This window comes from Lontra canadensis, unplaced genomic scaffold, assembly GCF_010015895.1.
Source record: "Lontra canadensis isolate GAN:19392208 unplaced genomic scaffold, GSC_riverotter_1.0 scaffold8, whole genome shotgun sequence".
In the NCBI taxonomy this organism is placed as follows: domain Eukaryota; kingdom Metazoa; phylum Chordata; class Mammalia; order Carnivora; family Mustelidae; genus Lontra; species Lontra canadensis.
Window position 1 is genome coordinate 18,391,750 of NW_022631002.1, and position 22,001 is coordinate 18,413,750.

Genomic DNA, 22,001 nt, shown 5'->3' on the forward strand with positions numbered 1-22,001 from the left:
TGGGTGGTGGGACAATCCCTCAGACTCCCTCCCTGCATAACCACCCTCAGAAATGCCTCTGTTTCTCAGGTCTGCAATGCTGATGCAGTCTCACTTGTCTTCACCATGCCTCCTTCTCTTACCCTTCCCTGATTCACCTTCCCTTTGGAAGTTGGGGTCCAAGAAGTCTTTACAGAGATGATATTTATGCCTTTAAGAAAAAAAAAAAAGAGTATGTGGTGGCAAAGGGCTTCCAGGCAGAGGGAATAGTATGTGCAAAAGATCAGGGCTTTTGGAGGAAGCACAATTATAAGGTTACAGAAAAACATGGGGGTGTGTGAAGGGGATGGATGTGGAGAGATGTCATAGTAAAGATTTTGGAGATTTTCATGGCAAGAGGCCAAGAGGTTTGGGACTTTAGTATGGGGGCAGAGGGAAGCCATGAAGAGTTTTAAGCAAGTGAGTGACTTGGTCTGATGATATTTCAGAAAGATCCCTTGAGTGTCATATGGGAGATGGATGGGAAGAAGAGAGAATGTGGAGATAGTCACAAGACTAGCCAAAGCTCAGCTCACATGTCACCTCTGCCAGGAAGCTGCTCCTGCCCATCCAGGCTTAGTCAGACACCTCCTCCGTGCTCTCAAAGCACCTTTTGTTCCCCCCAGTACAGCAACTTACTGTTTTTGTTATAACATTAACAAGCAGCTGGAGGATGTGTGTCATGTCTGCAAGATTCTTGAATTCCAGCACCCAGTATAGGGATGGGCAAAAACCAGAGCATTATGAATACATGAGTGAGTGAAGAGTGTGGTCATGCGACAGAGCAAAACACATTCTAGGGACATTTAAGACCTGGTGACTGGGGAAGAAGGGGCAGTCTGCTTGGGCTGATCATGCATTTCCTTTGGGACACACAGGGACAAATACCTAAGCAGCTGGTCAGTGGGTCCAGCACTGAGCAGGAGGACTGCCCAGACATGTCAGGGGACCAGACTCAGACTGTATGGACAAACTTGGCCCAGCATTTCATCTTTTGGCAACTCAGCACCTTTTCCTCATCTGTGGAATGTCTGGGGGCCAGAATAGGATGTGACATTTGGAAGAGAACGTGGAATGCTAACATCCCACCCTGCTCCTTCCACTATTGCTTCCATACCAAAAGACTTTCATTTCGGGGAACATTCTAGATTAGGAACTGCCTTACCGTCGGTCAATGGAGCGGTGGTTTCCCTCACCCCGCACTATCCACCCAGCCCTAGGGGCCTTTCCTATCAGCTCTGCCCACCCATCTACCCAGTTGCCCCATCCTGCCCATCTGGCCTCCTGCATCCCTCTGCAGCGACCTTCCACATTCCTTTCTTCCTGCCTCTGTTTCATCTCATCATCTCCCCTGGGATAATCAGGGTCCGGAAGCCCCGACCGTCTGGTTGCTCAGGGGATCCTGCCTGGTTCTGCCTGGCCCTGCCTCGCCTCGCCTAGCCTCGGCGGCGCGTCCCTGAGACACCCGGTCTTGGGACCATACCTCTTTCCCCTAGAGTTAGGTCCCTCTCCATTGGAGCATCCTGTGAAGTTAGGCGCCGCCCCAGCACGCACGCTTCACAGCCGCGCCCCCACAGCCCCCTCCCCTATCCTTCCATCTGGCCCGCACCTCCTCCTCCCTGAGCCAGAGTTCGGAGGAGGCCGGGTCCCTGGTTCCTCGTGCTGGTCCCCGGCCTCGCCTACCTCGGGAAGCCCAGGAGGTCGAGCCTCGGCTGCAGCAGCACCAGCACCACTTTCTCGCCGGCGCCGTGTTCATAGGCACAATATGCGGAAGCAGAGCCCACGAGGAAGGCGACTCCTGGGCACCGGACCATCACCTGGGTGGGGAGAGCCGAGGCCTGAGCAAGGGGCGGTGCGCATGGAGACGAACACTCGCCCGCAGCAGAGCGTCCCCGCGCGCGTGCACTGGCGCGTAGTACAAGTTCAGGTACAGACCGTCCTCCCGGAAGTTCAGCCACTTGTATTGTTTTTGAGTGTTGAGATACATGGAGGCGGTCGGCCCCAGGCCTCCTGAAGATCCCTGCGGACACCGTATGAGTTTGGGCCCAATGGGATGGCCATGGAGGGGAGAATGATTGCAAACCCAGGTTCCGCAGTTGAGGGAATAGAGCCAAACGCAAAATTTAGGGGGGTGGGGGTGGTGTGTGTGTGTGCGTGTGTGTGTGTGTGTGTGTGTGTGTGTATCTGCGTATCTGCCTGTGTTCGAGTGGCTTTCACTAGCGTTAGGGTCCAGGGGTGGGAGGCGGCTTGGCTCCCCTGGGTCTACCCTCCGCCTGGAGCCTACCCCCATGAGTCTGTGCGGGAGAGGCTCCCTGCTCCTATTGGAGACCCTGTTGGTGTTGTTAAGCCAGAAACCTGGGTACCCTGAGCACCTCCCTGTCTTTCATGTCCCCTTCCTCCCTTCAGTCTCTGCTCTGCCTCCCAAACAGCTCTTAAATAGCCCTCCTCCTCTCTTCCAGAGCTGGTGCCCTGCAAAGGCCATTACCACCTCTGGCCAGGACACTGCCCCAGCCTCTTTACATCCTTTCCAACTCATCCTCCACACTGGATTGAGAGAAAACAGAAACCTGACCATTTCCCTCCCCTCCTTTAAAACCTTCCTGGGCCCCGCTGTGCTCAGGATAAGATCCAGATTCACCTGCACTGCCCCAGACCTTCTCCCTCTAGCCTTCTTCTGGCCACCCTTTCCTCCAAATACACATGGACCCTTCCCTCTCACCTCTAAGCCCCTTTGCTTCTGTCCCTTCTGCCAAATGTTTTGTCCTCTGCCTGGCAAAATCCTACTCATGCTTAAGGCTCTGCTCAAATGGTGCCCCCTCTGCTGTGCACTTCCCCTCTGTGCTTCTCCAAAGCTCTATCCATGTGGACTATAGTACTGGGTTGGAGTTGTTTCATTTGGTTGTTTTTCTCCCCAAGCAACCATGCTCTCCCCAGGGGCAGGGATCGCTCCCATGTGGACATTTGTGGAGCTTGGCTCTTGGACCTCCTCACCTTTTCTCCCTGCTGGGCCAGCCCTGAGAATGGCTGTTCTCAGAAGTTGGGGCTGGGCCCATCTGACTGGCTACAGGAGACCCTGTCTGCTTATTCTGCTCCATTCTCTGCTGGTTCCCTTGTTGCTCTGGCCCCAAACTAGTCATTATCCAAACTAGTCACTGGTCTTTTTCCCTTCTTAACTACTACCCTGTAGTCTGTTCTAAGCCATCCACAAAGTCTTATACCTGACACTCTGTGTTTCAAACAGCTATTGTCTGACAGCTCATGGCCAGTTTTCCAACAACTAACACCCGGACTTTGGTGTAATGGATACTCCAATCTCTAAACCCCTGATCCTTAGGGCCCTAGCAAAGGCTATCCCATGTTCTGTCACCTGATCCATGGGATTCCCAGAGTGTTCGGAATGACTGGGCTTCTCTCAGTGGTGGACATTGTTCTAATGACTAACACCCCAGCATTCTAGTAACAGCTGTTCGTGTTCTAACAGTGGATGCCCTGTTCTCAACAATTAGACCCCCAGGGTGGTGGTTGTCTTTTTTTAACATTTTTTTTAAGATTTTTTATTAATTTATTTGACAGAGAGAGAGAGAGAGATCACAAGTAGGCAGAGAGAGGGGGGGAAGCAGGCTCCCTGCTGAGCAGAGAGCCTGATGCGGGCCTTGATCCCAGGACCCTGAGATCACAACCTGAGCCGAAGGCAGAGGCCCAACCCACTGAGCCACCCAGGCTCCCTTCTCTTTTCTTTTCTTTCTTTTCTTTTTTTTTTTTTTTTTTAAGATTTATTTATTAGAGAGAGAGCATGCACATGAGCAGGGGAAAGGGCAGAGGGAGAGAGAGAGAGAGAATCTCAAGGCAGACTCCACACTGAGTACAGAGCCCTTGGGGGCCCTGATCTCACGATCCCGAGATCATGACCTGAGCTGAAACTGAAACCAAGAGTTGGTCACTCAACTGACTAAGCCACATAGGCACACACCCCCCCTCCGCCTTTCTTCTAGAGAGAGTGAGAGAGGGAGCACCTGTGCATGTGCAGGATGGGGGATGGGCAGAGGGAGCCGGAGAGAGAAAATGTCAAGCAGGTTCCACACCCAACACAGAGCCCAGCATGGAGTCTAGTGCAGGGCTTGATCTCCCAACCCCGAGATCTTGACCTGAGACGAAATCAAGAATGGGATATTCAACCCACTGAGCCATCCAGGCGCTCTGGTTGTTGTAATTTTTTCATATCAACTGACACACAGGTTCTTATAATAGACGTTTTTCTAAACCCAGTGCTTTATCTAACTGATTGTTAATGATTGCCATGAAAAATGCTGGATGGTGGGTTACTCAAGGATCTGAGTAAATAATAAATACATTTTATTCTGGGTAAATTTCCAAGCCAGGGCTTCAGAGGGCAGCCATTCTCTGTCTCAACGTGCTCATGTGACTCAGGGTTTGAGCCTTGCCAGAGGTTGCATTAAGATTCTGGAACATTGAGACTAAACCTAAGCCTGTGAGCTCCCCATCTTGGAGGTCCTCTCACAGCGAAGGGCTGGATGTGCCATGTGGGCTTGTCCTTGGGCTCAAGCCCCAAGTGAGAGCTGAGTGTCCTTGGGGCTCAAGCCCCAAGTGAGTATTGTGTGTGTGAGAGAGAGAGAGAAAGAGAGAGAGAGAAAGAGAAAAAAGAAAACAAGAAAAAGGAAAGAAAGCAAGAACAAACGAATTGCCTCGCATCTGTTGCCCTTTCCTGAAGCACCCCTGTCCTTTCTTCCTCTCCTTTATCAAGACTGAATTGTTCTGTGTTCTGATCCCCTGGGGCTCACTCTGCAAATGACAGAAAGCAAATATGATCCAAGTATTACTGAACTTGGCTGTGTATCAGAATCATGTGGGGGAAATCATGTTAAAACCCAGGTTTCTGGGGCACCTGGGTGGCTCAGTTGTTAAGCGTCTGCCTTCGGCTCAGGTCCTGATCCCAGGGTCCTGGGATTGAGCCCTGCATCAGGCTTCCTGCTTGGTGGGAAGCCTTTTCCTGATCCTGCTCCCCCTGCTTGTGTTCCCTCTCTCGCTGGGTCTCTTTCTGTCAAATAAATAAAATCTTAAAAAAAAAAAACAAAAAACAAAACCCACCCAGGTTCCTAGGCCCACCCTCTGAGTGAAAATCTCAGGGTTGCACTCGGAAAGTAGATTTACAAACACCTGGCTTCGGTAATAGCTTTTGGAGTTGACAAGATGGAGTGCACCCTAGTCCCTCCAGCTGCAGCTGGCCAAAAGTACTTCTCTATGCCCGTCTCCAGGTCTCTGCAGGGCTGACAGAAGCAATATCTGGGCACAACGGGGTGGTTTAACGGTGAGCTTGCAGGCACAGAGGCAGGTCAGTGGGGGCAACGGGCCATCTCAAACCTCCCATGTGTCCTGTTCTTTGCAGTTTACAAAGCCTTCTCATGTGGTCCTGCCATGTGGAGAGCTGAGGGAAGCTCAGAAGGCCAGAGTGGGGCAATGACCAGCCTGAGGTCTCATAGGACTGAAAAAGGAGGTGGAGGTTGGCCTTGTAATCTGGATTTGCCCCAAAGCTTGGGTCCACTCACGATTAACTAGCCAACAACCATGAGTTTCTGATGCTTTGCACTGTGCCAAACACTTTACATGGACTATCTCACCTCATCCTCCTAAAATATGTAGAGGGACGGGGTGCCTGGGTGGCTCAGTAGGTTAAAGTCTCTGCCTTCGGCTCAGGTCATGATCCCGGGGTCCTGGGATCCAGTCCTGCATCGGACTCTCTGCTCAGCGGGGAGCCTGCTTCCTCCTTTCTCTCTCTGCCTGCCTCTCTGCCTACTTGTGATCTCTGTCTGTCAAATAAATAAATAAAATCTTTAAAAAAATATGTAGAGGGTAAATGTTATTATTATTGCACTATACAAAGGTGACAATGGAAGTTCAAGGGGGTTCTAAAACTTGCTTGAGGTCACACAGTGAGGCTCTCCTGCTCTAAGTGGTATTGTTTTGTTGTCCTCACTCCAGTCTCTGGGGACACCTAAGCATACAGCTGAGCGCTCTACACCCCTGAACAGGAGATGACTTGGAGCGGTCTTCATTGCAGCCTTGCTATCCAGAGATGATGGGTAGCACTTATGAAAATATTCCACCTTTTGAGTAGACATAAAATGTTAATTAAAACCAGTAGTTAAAGGGTACCAGAGTGGCTCAGTGGTTGAGCATCTGCCGTCGGCTCAGGTCACGATTGCAGGGTCCTGGGATTGAGCCCTGCATTGGGCTCTCTGCTCAGTGGGAAGTCTGCCTCTCCTTCTCCCTCTGCCCCTCTCCCTGCTAATGCGTTCTCTCTCCCTCTGAAATAAATAAATCAAATCTTAAAAAATAAATAAATAAAACCAGAAGTTACAACTTCCACCCAACAGATTAAAAATTGATGGCACTCAGCTCTGGCAAAGATACAAAGATACGGTGAGAAGGACATTCCCAGGTATTGTTTGTTGGTGGAGGATAAATGGCCACAACGCCTTGGGGAAATAAGAGACGGAGAAGCAGACTCCCTGTTCAGCGCGGTCAAATCTGGACCCTTGATTCCCAGCCTGAGTCTGCTCGCCTCCAGGCAGCCCCTCACCTCTGTGTCCATCAGTCAGCAGGTCTATCTGTCTGCTCTAAATCTAGGGCCAGCCAGTGCCTTTCCACCTAGCTGGAAGCCTACACTGGTCCCCTCCCTGTTCTCGCTATGCCCAAGTTCACCACCACCCCCAACCAGTTCACGTCACCTTCTGCTTAAAGCCTTTCCAAGGTCCTTCACTCCTCTCAAGCACACACCCTCAACTGTAGCCCACAAGGCCCCTCAGAGACTGGTCTTTGTTGACCTCTCCAGCCTTTAGAACTGTATCCTTAGTACATTTCAGCCTCCAGACCTTTGTGCCTGCTGTTCCCTCTGCCAGGAACACCCTTTCCTGATGCTGTCCATCCCTCGAGGCCATGCTGCAGCCTGCACCCTGGAGAAATCTCTGCTTGTCCTCCAGGTCTTGGCTTAGATGTCCTTCTTCCTTCCCATGTCCCCCAAGTCAGGGCTGGCCTATGCCTTGCTCCTGCTACTGTCCTCTGTGTCCCCAGTGGCACGTGGTGACTGGGGCTCGTTTATTTGTCAGGCTCTCTACTGGCTTGTGGGTACAAACTTCCCAGGGGATGAGAAGGGGTTGGGAACAGGAGGCCTTGCATGCTAGGTAAAGAATTTGGACTTGCCCTAAGGCTGGCAAGAAATCACAGGAAGCTTTTGAGCAGGGGAGTGGCATGACTCAGGGCCCATCTGGCTTTGTGTCTTTCCTTCCTGCCTGAAATGGACTTCTCTGAACAGCATGGGTCCCAACTGCAAGTGCTTTTCATGTAACTCTCAGCAGTCAGGAACTTTTTTTTTTTTCTTATTTATTTATTTGACAGACAGAGATCACAGTAGGCAGAGAGGCAGGCAGAGAGAGATAGAGGAAGAAGCAGGCTCCCAGCTGAGCAGAGAGCCTGACTCGGGGCTCGATCCCAGGACCCTGAGATCATGACCTGAGCTGAAGGCAGAGGCCTAACCCAGTGAGCCACCCAGGTGCCCCAAGCAGTCAGGAATTTTGACTGAGGAAGCATATATGTGGGATTGGACCTGCAGGATGAACTAGTGGGGACAGGGAAAGTTTTTGTGGTATGTATTAAAATCCAGATGTTTCAAGGGAATGGGGCATTGGTCCTCAAAAAAAGAAATGTTTGTCCTCACTCAAAAATCTCTGGTTCCTTTTCACCTGTTTTAGCCTGAGTGGGTAGGTCTTTTCTTTTCTCTGTGACAACAGCCTGACTGATGCACTAGTCCAGACACCCTCCCCCAACCTGTTCTCCTATGTCCTTGTAGGTGCTGTGGGGACTGTGGTGAGCTCTGCTAGATGTTGGTCTCCCCCATCTGGGAGGGGAGGGAGGAGCCCAGCCAAGGGTCGAAGTGCTAGGGCTGGGAAACTCACATCTCATATCCTAAGAGTCAGGCTCTGGCCTAGCTGGATTCTGTTTTGTCTTATGCAGGAGACAGGTGTGCACAGCACAGAGAAAGTGACTTCCCTCAACCTGAGTCAGGCTTTGGGGGTGATTGCTGCTTGGTGGGGGGTAAGATCTGTTCTAGGCTGGATCCCCTGAGGTCTCAGGACTCCCCTATACCCCAGGACTGCCTTGTCCATCCACCCTCCTGGCCAAGGAGGACATCTGTGCAGGACTGAGCATAGTTTTTTTGTTTTTTTTTTTAGATTTTATTTATTTATTTGACAGAGAGATCACAAGTAGGCAGAGAGGGAGGCAGAGAGAGAAGGGGAAGCAGGTTCCCTGCTGAGCAGAGAACCTGATGCGGGGCTCGATCCCAGGACCCTGAGATCATGACCTGAGCCGAAGGCAGAGGCTTAACCCACTGAGCCACCCAGGCACCCCTGAGCATAGCTTTGGTGGCTGAAGAGCCTGGTTTCACATCCAGCAGCCGCCATTCTCATACTCTTTTTTACTCGTTCATCAGACATCTCTGACTCCAGGTCCTGCCTGACCCTTGTGTGGGAGACACAGAGCAGGGTCAAGCTGACTGCCACCCTCAGAGAAGTGAAAGAGACACAGACAGTGCTAGTCTGGGGTGGACTATACTGTAATGGACACAGACTTAGGCCCAAAGAAGGCAGGGAAAGCTTCTTGGAGGAGGGGGATCCCCGGCTTGAAGAATAAGCTGTGACTAACCATGAAGTAAGGGGGAAAGGCACTTCAAGAAGACGGAAGAGTCTGTACAAAGGCCCTTGCAGAAGGCAGCAGGTGACATTTCTTTTTTTTTTTTTAAAGATTTTATTTATTCATTTGACAGACAGAGATCACAAGTAGGCAGAGAGAGAGGAGGAAGCAGGCTCCCCTCTGAGCAGAGAGCCCGATGTGGGGCTCGATCCCAGGACCCTGGGATCATGACCTGAGCCGAAGGCAGAGGCTTTAACCCACTGAGCCACCCAGGCACCCCAGCAGGTGACATTTCAACAGAGCACAATGCCAGTCGTGGAGGGACTGATTCTTTCAGGGACATATCTGTACATCAGCTTGCTTTAAGCTAAAGTTTCTTAGCAGAGAGAGGAAGAAGCTGTGTTGCTGGGACTGTGCCACCCCTCAGAGCTCCCCCTGGGCCTTCCTGCCCTTCTGTGTTTGCTGCAACTGCTGGATCTTGGCAGGAAGTGTCTCCGTCCAGAAATGCATTCGGGCTTCTCTCAGCTTGTGGCCAACTCGTGGTGTCGGGCTGATTTCCAGGTATTGCCCCAGCTGGTTGTAGGAGGGCCACAGAGGCAGCCCCTCACCATTGGGGTCCCTGGGAGGGAGGAATGAATGAAGGCTAAGGCCTCCCGCACTATCCACTGGGGGAAGATGCGAGTCATCTAGGCCCAAAGTCAGGTATGCCTGCCCATCACTCACCCTGTCCTGGCAAACTGGGTCCATTGAGCCATCATGGTGAGGCTCAGCTGCTTCTCCTCCTCTGTAGCTTCTGGAAAGGCTATGGGAGAAACAGACCTGGATCAGAGTCAGGTGGGTCCTGGAGAGGACCCAAGGGTCCCCAGTGCGGACTGGAGACGTGTGTGCCTACAAGCCCCAGCCTAGCCCATTGGAGCCTGTAGCCCAAGGATCGCCTGTCTCTGTGTCCTCACCCAGCAGGGAGCTCTCGTCCATGAGGAAAGGACCCCCGAACATGAAGGCTATCTCAGCACCATGGTCAGCCCTCACCCACTCCGGCTTGATCTTCGCGAAAGAACTGGGTCGATGCTGGAACTCATAGAAAAAGATGGGGACTCCGGAATCTGTGGAGAGAGGGCTGCCTCAGGGCTAGGTACCCTCAGCCTGATGGGGTCCTGCCTTTGGCAGGCTGGGCTCGTAGTAACACCAATCCAGTAACGGTTCTGATGGTGACAACTTCACTGTCAGCAAGCACGTGCTGAGTACTTGCTGGTTGTCACTCACCACGCCATGCGCTTTCTGTGTCATCATTCATTTCACCCTCCTGGCAACATACCAATTAGACTGTTACTGTCGCTGTTTTACCGATGAGGAAGCTAAGGCACAGAGGGGGCAGGTGTCTTGCTCAAGGTCATGAAGATAAGAGCTTGGAGCTCTTCTAATGCTGTGTCAGGGACTAGCCACCAGGCTTGGAGGAAGCAAGACTTCTCTCCCAGGAGAAGTGCTGAATGTGGGAAAAATTCACTCATGAGTCAGGTGAATCCCTGAGAGTTGGTGATGAGCCCTGCTGGGTGACCTTTGATGAGTCACTGCACCTCTCTGAGCCTTGGTTTACTGGCCTGCAGAGTGACCTGCCAGAGTCATGTCTGTGTCCTGGGGAGGAAGTGGGGTATGGGGGCAGCAGCCTGGTGTGGGCCATGTAGCCTGTGATAACCCAGCTCCTGGGCCAAAATGGGAAGTGTGGGGCAGGGGAACAGGGATAGGCTCACCTTGGAGGCTTCTAGAGAAATTCACAGCAGGTAAGATGATGATCATGTCAGCCAGAAACTCCTGGAAAGCATTGCGTTTGGCTTCTCTGTCGGAAATGCTGCCTAGGTATTCGTCTATAATGCTGGGCATCACCTTAGGGGGCACATCCTGGGACAGAAGTCCAGGCTCAGGCTTGCTCTGGTCCCACGGCCCCAGAAGACCCTCCCAAGAAGCCCCAAACCCTCCAGCATGGCCTCTTTCATATCCCAGGACTCATGTGCTGGGTGCCCCTGCCTCCCTTGGGGGTTCTAGATAGTGTCTGGGCAGGATCAGGTCAGATCTGGAGCCAAAGTGCCAGCTTGGCTGTGTGATCTCCAATAGGTTGAAAGTTGTTTCCTGCCTGGCAGAGCTGCCTGGCAGCTCATGTGAAGTTCCTGGCTAAGGGTTCTGGTGTTCAGGGACTGACCGGTTGAACTTAACCAGGAAGTTAGTGAAAGAACAAATCATGGGGGCTCCCCCAGAGCTCCAGAGAACAGGGATGAGGTGGTATGAATGGGGAGGACTCTGAGGGTTCCGAAGAAGGGAGGGAAATATGCATAGATTGAGCACCTTCTGAATACTGGCTTCCTGGCAGACTTTTCAAATATGGCATCCAGTTTCCTTAGGTGGGAAGTTTATCCTGATTGACAGATGAAGAAATGGGCTCAAAGGCTAACTGTGGACAAGTAGCCAGGGTTGTGACTGGACTTCAGGTCCAAGTGGCTCCACCTCTGGCAGGATGGTCTTAACAGCGGAAGCTCTGGGATCAGACAGAGCTGGCAGAAACTCTGCCTCTGCCCTTTACTTATTGTGAGACGTGGAACCTCAGTTTCCTCTTCTGCAAAATGGGAATAATGAAAATTTCTATTTCACAGGGTTATAATGAGGATTGAAGGAGATGAATGCGTGTCCTAGGGCTCAGCACAGGACAGTCTCTGGCACACAGTATGGGCTCATTAGGGGGTGATCTATGAAGATGATGATCATCATCATCTTTCTTTGAGAACCACATTGACTCATGTCCAAGGGGATTTCTAGGTGGAACTAAAATTCAGCAGCTGAACCAAGGGGTTTGGCAGTGTGGGGGTAGCTGTGGGGGATGGAGGGTAGGAGGAAGAGGAGGGTGCCCTACTATTCTGGATAGGATACCACTGGACTACCTCTTTCTCCCTTTTGACTCACCAAATCGGCCAAGTAGGGTCTCACTAGGGCCAATATTTCTTCTTTGCTCAACTGTTCCATCCTATCCAGGAAACCCCAGCCCTGTGGGAACATCAAGGTCCTCTCATCACAGTCTTATCACTGCCTACCCTCCACTCACAACCAGGAGCAGACAGGTGTCCACGGCCCTGTGAACAGAGCCAAGTGTGACCAGGTGTCATACGAGGGCCCACAGGGGAAGTTAAAACACTGTCTTTAAAGTGAAATGTTGTCTTTATATGTTACAGTTTTTTTTTTTTTTAATTTTTTTTTTTTTAAAGATTTTATTTATTTATTTGAGAGAGAGAGAGACAGTGAGAGAGAGCACAAGTGAAGAGAAGGTCAGAGAGAGAAGCAGACTCCCCGTGGAGCTGGGAGCCCGATGCGGGACTCGATCCCAGGACTCCAGGATCATGACCTGAGCCGAAGGCAGTCGTCCAACCAACTGAGCCACCCAGGCGTCCCTATATGTTACAGTTTTAAGGGCATAGTCTCTGGGTTCAAATCCCAGCTCTGCTACTTTCTAGGTGCGTGACCCAGGCCTATTACTTAAGCTCTCTGTCTCAGTTTCTTAATCTGAGAAAAAGAAATGACAATAACCTGCTTCATAGGATTATGAACACCAAGGTTGCAAATATAAGGACCCTGACATACAGTAAACACTACGGAAACATTAGTTATTGAAGTTAGTTTCATGGCTACAAGGCTCTTTGCTAATCTTTGTGAAAATAGGAACAGAAAACCCACAGATGAGTAAACACAAAGACTGTATACCCAAAAGAGGATATTAATTGCACTAAAAAGTAAAGGACTAAACTAAAGGCCACAGTAGCTAAAGGTGCAAATGTCTTAAAAATGGTGGTCTACAAGAACAACAGACAAATCAGTTGTGTTTCCACACACAGCAATGAACAATCTGAAGATGATGTATAGAAAATTATTTCATTTACGATAGCATCAAAAATAAAATACTTAGAAATCCACTTCATTAATAAAGTGCAAGACCTGTATGTTAAAAACTCAAAAATATAATTGAGGGAAATTAAAGAGGACCTATGTAAATGGGAAGACAGCCTATGTTCATGGGTTGGAAGATATCATCTTGTTACGATGGCAATGCTTCCTAAACTTAACTATAGATTCAGCATGATCTCTATCAAAATCTCAGCCACTTTTTTTTTTTTTTTTTGAGCAGAAATTGACAAGCTGGTCAGAATTCATATGGAAATGCAAGCGACCCAGAATACCAGAACAATTGTTAGGGATTGATTTGGGTCTCCACAAAGAGATATGTGCAATCATAACCCCCGGTATTGCAGAATGTGACCTTATTTAGAGATGGGGACTTTAGAGAGGTAGTCAAGATGATTACAGAGGTAATCGTTAGGCTGGGTCCTAGTCCGATATGACTAGTGTCCTCGTAAAAAGGGGCAATTCAGACACAGAGATGGATGGTACAAAGGGAGGACTATGTGAAGACAGAGGGAGAATGCCATCCATAAACCAAGAGCTATGGATGCCTGAAGCTACCAGAAACTAGTGAAGAGGCATGGATTCTCTTACAGTACTCTGGAAGAACCAATCCTGCTAACGCCTTGATTTCAGACTTCTAGCCTCTCAAATTGTGAGACAATTAATTTCTGTTCTTTAAGTGCCCCACCCTGCCCCACATTGTAGTCCTCTGTTGTAACTCTAGCAAAGTAATGCAGCTATCTGGAAAAAGAAGAAGAAAGTTGGAGGGCTCACACTTCCCCATTTCAAAACTTAGTACAAAACTGTAGTAATCAGGATAGTGTGGTATTGGCATAAGGATAGACATATAAATTAATGAAATAATTTAATATTATATATTAATATTATTTTCTTTACATTTCAATATGGAAAGAAAAGTTTTTTTAAACAAATGATTCAGGAACAGTTGGATAACTACATGCAAAAGAATCCCTAACTTAAACCATATACAGAATTAACTTCAGATGAATCACAGACCTAAATATAAGAGCTAAGACTATAAAATTCTTTGAGAAAAACATAGAGGTAAATCTCAATGACTTTGGATTAAGCAATCACTTCTTAGATATTACTCCAAAAACACAAGCACAAAAGAAAATAAATCAGATGTCATCGAAATGAAAGGTTTTTTGTGTTGTAAATGATACCATAACAAAGTGAAAAGACAACCCATGGAATGGGAAAAATAGATTTGCAAATCATATATCTGATAAGGGACTTGTATCTAGAATACATGGAAAACTCTTCGGCTCAACAATAAAAAGGCCATGCAATTTTAAAATGGGCAAAAGATTTTAAAAGACATTTCTCCAAAGAAGATATAAAAATGGCCAATTATCACATAAAAAGATGCTCAACATCCTAAGTAATCAGGGAAATGCAAATCAAAAACATAATGAGATACCACTTCATACCCACTAGGATGACTATAATGAGAGCTAATGAGTATTAGAATGGGAAATGGAGCAGCCACTTTGGAAAACAGACGGGTCCTCAAAGAATTGAACAGAGTTCCTCTAGGACCCAGCAGTTCCCCTCCTAGGTAAAGAGAAATTAAAACATATACATGTACGTGAATGTTCAGGGTAGGATTACCCATAATAGCCAAAAGGGTGGAAACCATCCAAATGCCTATGAACTGATGAATGGCTAAACAAATCGTACTATATCCAAACTAGGCACCGATCAGTCATAAAAGAGGAGGAAGTGCTGATACATGCTACAACATGGAAGAACTTGGAAACATCCTATTAGATGAAAGAGGTCAGACAAAAAAACCCACACATTGTAGAATTCTATTTATTTGAAATGTCTAGGGGGTGCCTGGCTGGCTCAGTTGGTGGAGCATGTGACTCTTGATCTCGGGTCTGTGAGTCTGAGCCCCACTTCCTGTGTAGAGATTGCTGGAAATGTCTAAAACAGGCAAATCCACAGATTTGACAGAAAGTACATTAGTGGTTGCCAGGGGCTGGGGGAGGTGGGATGGGAAGTGATGGCCAACAGGTATGGGCTGCATTTTAGGGTGATGTAAAGGTTCTGGAATAAGATAGTGGTGATAGTGGCACAATTTTGTGGATATACTAAAGCCCTCTGAACTATATACTTTTTTTTTTTAATTTTTTTTTTTAAGATTTTATTTATTTATTTGACAGAGAGAGATCACAAGTAGATGGAGAGGCAGGCAGAGAGAGAGAGAGAGAGAGGGAAGCAGGCTCCCTGCTGAGCAGAGAGCCCGACGCGGGACTTGATCCCAGGACCCTGAGATCATGACCTGAGCCGAAGGCAGCGGCTTAACCCACTGAGCCACCCAGGCGCCCTGAACTATATACTTTTTAAAAGGGTAAATTTTATGGTATGGAAATTACATCTCAATAAAGTTGATATTTTAAAAATTATAGTCTGCAAATGCTGGTAAAGTTGCAACAAAACCTGGGTACTCAAGTTGCCGGCCGCAACTGAAACTGGCATAGCAACTTCACCAAGTGCTATGCCAGTGGCAATGCCTAAGAGATGGAGAGGGCTCCATAAGGGGTGTGGATTACTTTCCATGGCTAAAGCTTCCACTATGGACATCCAGTAAACGTCTAGTTGGCTGAGAAATATACAGTTGTGCCCAGAGGGATAACAAGGAGAGTGAAGAGAATGCCTGAACCAGTGAGAAGGTGAGCAGTGCCCTGAGCCACCCAATTCCTGAGAAGCATCTGTGGCTACAAAGTCCCAGGCACAGGGTTCTGTACCAGGGAGGCTTGCCTGGGGCCTTGGGAGCCAGCCAGCTTGGCTCTTTCTCACCATTCAATTCATGGCTCTAAGTTGACGTTGTGGGGTCAAGGCTGCCTGCCAGGGTCCAGGGCACTGTTTCCCCCACTCTTCTGCCATTACACACACACACACACACACACACACACACACACCTGGCCTGGAAAATTCTAGAAGTTTTGTCCTTGAGTGTCAAGATTGCATGAGCCTGTCATCCAGCAAACACCCAAATGTCCTTCCTGGACAGGAATTCCAAAGGAAGAAATCAAAGGACAAAAGCTATGGACGTGCAGATGTTCATTGGCTTATTCGCTTCGGTCATAAAAACTAGAAAGTGCCCAAGTTTGGAAATTAAAGAATGTTACAATGAGACCCTCCCTTTGTAAGTTTTGCAGTCATTAAAGTCCATCATCATAAAGATGGGTAGAAGAAAGAGAATGATAGGAAAGAAGCACAGAAGGAAAGCATCATGTTAACACTTTGTGTGGGGAGTTCTGTTCACCTGGAAGGGACTGTAAGGCACTTGGGCCATGATGTCCCCCACTGGCTTATTGTTATCTGGAACCTGAAAGGCTCAGGTAATTAGACTCCCAGGCACAGAGACATACTAACCAGTCTCATAGAGTTTGATGTATAAACCAGACACCAAGACAAGAATATGCTGCGAATCAGTGCTGCCCAGAAGGCTACTTTGTGCAAGAGCCTGGTCCCCAAGCATTTGCTTTTGGAAAATTAATCTGGGTAACCTTAAGCAAGTCCCGTAAACCTCCCTGAGCTTTACTTTCTCACCTATCAAATGGGAGTGTCAGCTCACAGGCTGTGGTGATGGTGTTGGGGCAGCAGAGGACTGGCTGGGGCAGGGCCTTGAAAGCACAAGAGCCAGATGACACTCACCCTGGGGATGAGCCAGCCAAACTCATGATTGTTGAACCCCATGAGGAAGGGCACAGAGTGGAAGTGTCTTTCCCTCAAGAGTTCCATGGGGCTCTTGGGAAAGAAGGTTCCATCAACAGTGTAGAAAGCTGTCATGTTCTGCAGGAGAAAGCAAGGCACAGGTCTTCCCAATCAGGCCCATGCCCTAAAAAGAAAGCATCTGGGGCTCACCCGGCTGCATGCTTGGGTGGCTGAGCCTTAGAGGAGATAGAGGTCACCAGGGTTGGAGGACCAGGAGGAATAGGGAGCCCAAGCAAAGGATGCTTCCAAGCAGACCTCTTTTCTAGAAGAGGTGGCCCTCCATTCATGCTCCCAGGCCTGGCTGGGCCCTCCACAGCCAGGGGAGCCTTCCCCTCAGGGGAGGCTGCCCTGAGCCTCACCCCAGACTGCTGACAGTTTCTCGGCTCCCACGAGAGCTGGACGGACCCCTCTGTCCCATTGCCTGCCACCGCCCCCTGAGAGGTGGGCATACCGTCTTCACGCTAAGGATCTGCTCTTCGTTTGGCGTCTGCCGAAGGCACTGCATCATCTCAGCAGAGGAGGCGGAGCGGCAGCCCAGGGAGTCTGCGAAGCCCTTGGGGACAGACAAGAGCTTTGCCTCTCCCTCCCCCATCAACCCTCACCTTCCAGACCTCTGCCTCCTGTACACACAGGGTGTATTGGTAGGAAAGACGGGCAGTGATGTCAGAGATGAGGCCTCGGGACTGTCCAGAGACCTGCCATCCACCCGAGGAACCCAAGGCTTCCTTGCCCACCAGCTTGGGTGGTCCCCAGGCACCCCGTGTGTCTCCCATTGCATCATACTGTCATTATTCGTGTGGGTAGCCGAGTCCCCTTACCCCTCTGAGAATGGTATCATTATCTAGTTAACTCTATTCCCAGAGCCAGCGGGCTCAGTCAAGCTGTGCAGAGTGAGTAAGGAAATGAGACAGGGTTCAGAGAGGAGGGATTCCAGCAGGGCTAGTGTGGCAGGGAGGGGACAACAGGGGTGCTGGGCTGGGGGGTGTCAGCGGGAAGGGAGGCACTGGAAAGCAAGGCACAGAGGTAGGGAGCTCCCTACCAGTGACACCCTCTGGGACTTCAGGGCAAGCACAGGGCGGACTGGGGCTGGCCCATGGTGGGTGAGAAAGAATGAAAGAAATGCAGACCTGAGCCAGGACCCTTGGATTAGAATCCAGTAACCTTGGGGTGGTGATGACTCCACTTTGTGCGATGGCTCTGTGGAACAGTCCTGTGGCCAGCGGGGACAGGACCTGGGTGCCGTGTGGAGGACAGGGTGCTGTCAGGGGTGGGCAGAGACCCTGCGAGGTCTGGGGCCACGGGAGATATGGCTGCTGGCCCCCTGTGGAAACTCACCAGGGCAGAGACGATGCAGGAGCCAGCAGAGGTGCCTGAGATGGTGACAGAGTTGGGGTCACCTCCAAAGGGGGAGATGTTCCGCCGCACCCACTGCAGAGCAGCCACGACATCTAGGAAGCCCCAGTTGCCGGGCGCATGCTCGTCCCCAGTGCTAGGGAGCCGGGGGGTTGGGGGCAGTCATTAGGGTAGGCTGGCTGGCTTGTCCTCAGCCTTTAACCAACCCTCAGGATGGCAGACCCTCCCCTTTCCCTAAGTCTGGCCTGGGTAGGAGGCAGGCTCAGGAGCCCCCTGCCCTGCCTGTGGTGTGGGTGTGCCCAGCTGGACAGCCTGCCAGAGCTCAGTGCTCCTTGCCCCCATCCCTTGCTGGGATCCTGGTGCCAGGTCAGGAGTCAGCACTTCCTGTCCAAAGGACCAAGTTCTCTGTGTAACTCTGGGCATGGGGGAGGAGCCCTTGTTCTCCAGCCACCCCGCTTGCATGAGAAATCTGCATTCAAGCTCTGCACCCCTACCCCAGTTTTCCGACGGGCCTCCCAAGCTGGTCTCTGCCCAGTGCCAGCAAGGCGCTCCCCCGGGCTGGCCACCTCACCTGAGGAAGCCGAGGAAACCCAGACGGTACTGGACAGTGACCACTACCACATCCCCGTAGGCAGCTAGGGCTGACCCGTCTTGGGAGGTGGCAGCGCCAGCCACAAGAGAGCCTCCATGGAACCACACCATGACCTGCAGAGAGGCCATGGGACAGTGACCCCCAGCTCCTGGGACAGCAGCTGCCCTCCCATCAACCCAGGGTGTTCTTGGGACCCCTGTGGCAGTGTGAGAACAGGGCTGGGGAGAGGACAGGCCAGGCGGAGCTGCAGGTACAGACGGGGCCCTCGGGGCTGCACACCGGCCGGCCGGCCCCTGCAGTGGCCTCAGCTGGGCTGTAGATGTTGAGGATGAGGCAGTCCTCTGAAACAGGGAAGAGCCGGTGCTTTCCATTCAACACAAATCTGCTATTTTCCCCTCTCTCCAGATCTTGCAGGCACCTGCAGCCAGGGATGAGCCCGAGGGCCAGGGGGTCAGCCCACCAACCCTGACATCTAGACCCCTGCCACCAACCAGCTTGTGCACCTGCAAGGGGCTACTCACATGGCAGGGGCAGTGCTGGCGTCCCGCACACCCTGCCAGGGCTGTGCTGGGCGTGGGGCTGAGAACCGGCCGGGCCCCAGCGGTGCCTGGGCGAACGGGATGCCCAGGAAGACATTCACCAGGCGGTCTGTGCCCTTCACGGCCACCTGCCGGCCTTGCACGCGGCCCAGGGTGGTGTCCACTTCAGGCTGTGTGACCTCAGGCCCTGCGGGCAGGACAGAGGGCCAGTGAATGAGTTTGCAGCCTCCACAGGTGATGGTGGGAGGGAGGTCAATGGACTCACTAAACATTGGTTCTTGGAGTACCTGCTCTGTGAGCTGTGTTCTGAGCACTTAGCACCCAGCGCTGTGACTAGCCTTCCCAGCAAGCTTGGGAGATGGGCCTTAGGATGACCCCCCACTTTCTCCTCCCCCCTCGAAGTTCTACCAGTCTCCTCTAGGCCAACGAGTCCCAGGAGGGCGAACTAGGCTCTCCTGGGACCCACAGACCTGCCATGGGGCTTTGGGCCATCAAGCTAGCTGTTCACCCTCGGATTTCTCATCTGCTAAATTAAGTGTAATAACCACATCATTTTGTTTTCTTTATTTTGATGTCCTGCAGACTCTGGAGGGACTGTGCACGTTCCAGGGCTGGCCAGTTCTTAGAGCTAATAAACAACTCCTGGAAAGGTGTCTTTCAGATGCAAACCAACCAATCCAGAGCCTGAGCCCCCAGCCACCTCCTCTGGGCTTCTCAGATTTCCCATCAATAACCCCTGCCCTAATCACACCACGGCCAGATACCAAATAAGGAAGGACAGCCCCTGCCCCAGAGCCTACCGAGAATATTTGAATTAGCCTCTCCAGAACCTGCTTAGCCAGCTGGCTGTTTCCTTCTGCAAACAATAAAGGCTCTTGCCCACGTTTTCCCTTCCCCTCTTCTGCCTCTTGACTGACCCGGTGCTTCCCTGCACACTGTTTGTTTCTAGAGCTGTGGGGAAATCTTTCCTGACCCTCATTTCTACAGCTGTGTCTTGCTGATTAATCAAATCCTGGGTGCCCTGAAAACATTAGGACAAACATGTCCTCTGGAGGTTTGCTCTGGAGCTCACACACGACTGCAAGGGCAGCGGATCTGCCCAGAGATGATGAGTACAACCCCTGCCATTTCTCGGAACTGAGGGCTTCTTCCCCGAGCGGGCTGCCCACCCCTCCCCGTCCCTACCTCCCTCTCGTCCCCTCCACCCAAGTCCTCCCTGCAACCCCGAAGCTCCCACCTGGGTAGGCTCTGCCTGCATGTCTTACCAGTGGCTGTGACAGGGAACACCAGGAGCAGCCAGGCCACCCAGGGTAGGACCCTGGACCCACTCTGTACCACTGTCCCCATGCTCCTCACAACTAACTGGGAGCAGAAGTGGTGGAAGGTATGGTAAGGCCCACCCTTTGGCACAACCAATCTCTGAAGGGCTTTGTTATAAAAACCTCAGTGGACCTCCCCATCTGGCTGGTGGCCAGCCCTAGGACCCAGTACCTCTACCCAAGCTGGGGAGGGAGGGTTCAGAGATCCACTGCAGAGGGGTGGATGTTGTGATATTTCCCCGGGGGCGGGGGGTGGGGGGTGGGGTGGGGTGGCGGGCGGGCATGGGGGTAAGGGAAAGAGCCTGAGCTTGGGAGCTCCGAAGCCCTGGCTTCAAATTCCAGCTCTCCTGACCCAGTGAACTCCACCAGGTCCTGTGTGCTCACTGCAAGAGACACACAGCACCCATCCAAAGGAATGGTGGCCAGGGACCGTGCTGCAGTTCCAAGGGAGCCCATGGCTTGGGGCAGGGGCTAGTGTCCAGTCCTACTTGTCAAGGGGGTGCCTGAGCCCCCTGATGTTGGATACAGGGAATTGAAGGTGATATTATTTGTTTTGTTTCGTTTTGTTTTAAATTGAGGTTAAATGTATATAACATACAATTAACCATTTTAAAGTATATAACTCAGTGGCACTTAGTGTATTTGCAATTTTGTGCAAATACCACATCTTTCTAGTTACAAAACTCTTTCATTACTTCTGCAAAATATCCCATACCTGTTCAGTAATCACTCCCATTGCTACACGCTCCCCCATCTCCTGATAACCTGATAACCATTCATCTGCTTGCTGCTTCCCTGGATTTCCCTATCCAGGATCTAGCCCATAATAGCCATACAATAGGTGACCCTTTGTGTCCAGGTTCCTTCACTTAGCATAATGTTTCTGAAGTTCACTCAAATTATGGCACGTATCAGTACTTCTGTCCATTTTTGGCCGAATAATAATATCTCACTGTATGGCTCTATCACAGTTTGTTATTCCATTCATTCAAGGATGGGCATTTGGGTGGTTTGTAACTTTTGACTATTCTGAGTAATGTTGCCGCAGACACCGGTGTACCAGTTTCTCTGAGTTCCTAGGTTTTCATTTCTATTGGCTGCACTGATACTCTTGTAAAGCCTCAGGACCTTGGGCCTAGGTGGCCCTGCCATGGGGCTCCAGGTCCAAGGATGCCCAGGGTGTATTTGGGGCATGATTTTCTCCTGTCAGCCCCCCTCTCTTGAGGCTCCTCAAGTAATAGGGAAGAAGCCGGGCACTGCCCTCAAGGGGCCCCCAGACTCCTAGCAGGAGGTTCTGAGGTCTGCAGAGAGAATGGAGTAAGAGGAACTGGAAGCTTCTTATTCACAACTCAAATCCTACTCCGAATCCCGGGATGATGTAGTTGAAGGGCCAGACCTCCTGCATTCAAATCCGGGCCCTGCCGAGGGCTAACTGTGCCACTTTTTACCCAGAGCCCTAGGTCTGGTTTTGTCGTCTGTGAAACAGTGATGATCCTAGGAAGCACCTCACAGGGTCTGAGATTACATGTGTGAAAACACAAGACATGGAACCAGAGCCCATGGAAGCCTGTTCTTGCCACAGACCAGGAGGTCTGTCAGGGGGTCTGTCTCTCTGGGACAGCCTCTAGCCCAAGTAAAGGCAGGACTCACCTCTGGGCCTTAGTGTCGGGAGCATGGCTGGCCAGGAGTCGGCATGGTGTGGGGGATGTGTGGGAGTGCAAGGCTCTGGTAAATAATTACTGATTCAAATAGAAGTGTTGGCTCAGTGAGGAGCTGGGTAAGGGT

General features: G+C 50.8%; 1 protein-coding gene and 1 long non-coding RNA gene across 2 annotated transcripts; one reads left to right on the forward strand and one right to left on the reverse strand.

The window, feature by feature from the left end:
• Positions 1–6,018: 6,018 nt before the first annotated feature.
• LOC116865786 lies at positions 6,019–19,791 on the forward strand. Its single transcript, XR_004382265.1, has 2 exons — positions 6,019–6,116; positions 19,480–19,791. It is a non-coding gene; the product is annotated as an uncharacterized LOC116865786 (long non-coding RNA).
• CES3 (carboxylesterase 3) lies at positions 9,010–20,308 on the reverse strand. The gene is made up of 13 exons (XM_032854273.1): positions 20,163–20,308; positions 18,880–19,084; positions 18,638–18,776; positions 18,338–18,471; positions 17,749–17,902; positions 17,541–17,645; positions 16,865–16,966; positions 16,354–16,491; positions 11,674–11,754; positions 10,473–10,620; positions 9,678–9,827; positions 9,448–9,526; positions 9,010–9,343 (listed from the first exon to the last, which is right to left on the reverse strand). Exons 1-13 carry the CDS (start codon positions 20,242–20,244, stop codon positions 9,148–9,150), a joined length of 1,713 nt encoding a protein of 570 aa, XP_032710164.1. The 5' UTR covers positions 20,245–20,308; the 3' UTR covers positions 9,010–9,147.
• Between the last annotated feature and the right edge of the window lie 1,693 nt (positions 20,309–22,001).

What these genes read in the sequence shown, in the direction of transcription:
- CES3 (XM_032854273.1), bottom strand. Translation starts at nt 20,244, where the DNA reads ATGGGGACAGTGGTACAGAGTGGGTCCAGGGTCCTACCCTGGGTGGCC. An exon ending in CTGCAGGGGCCGGCCGGCCG is followed by an intron (nt 18,472 to 18,637) that starts GTGTGCAGCCCC and finishes GCCTCTCTGCAG; the next exon opens with GTCATGGTGTGGTTCCATGG. An exon ending in ATCCAAGGGTCCTGGCTCAG is followed by an intron (nt 16,967 to 17,540) that starts GTCTGCATTTCT and finishes TCTGTCCCCAAG; the next exon opens with GGCTTCGCAGACTCCCTGGG.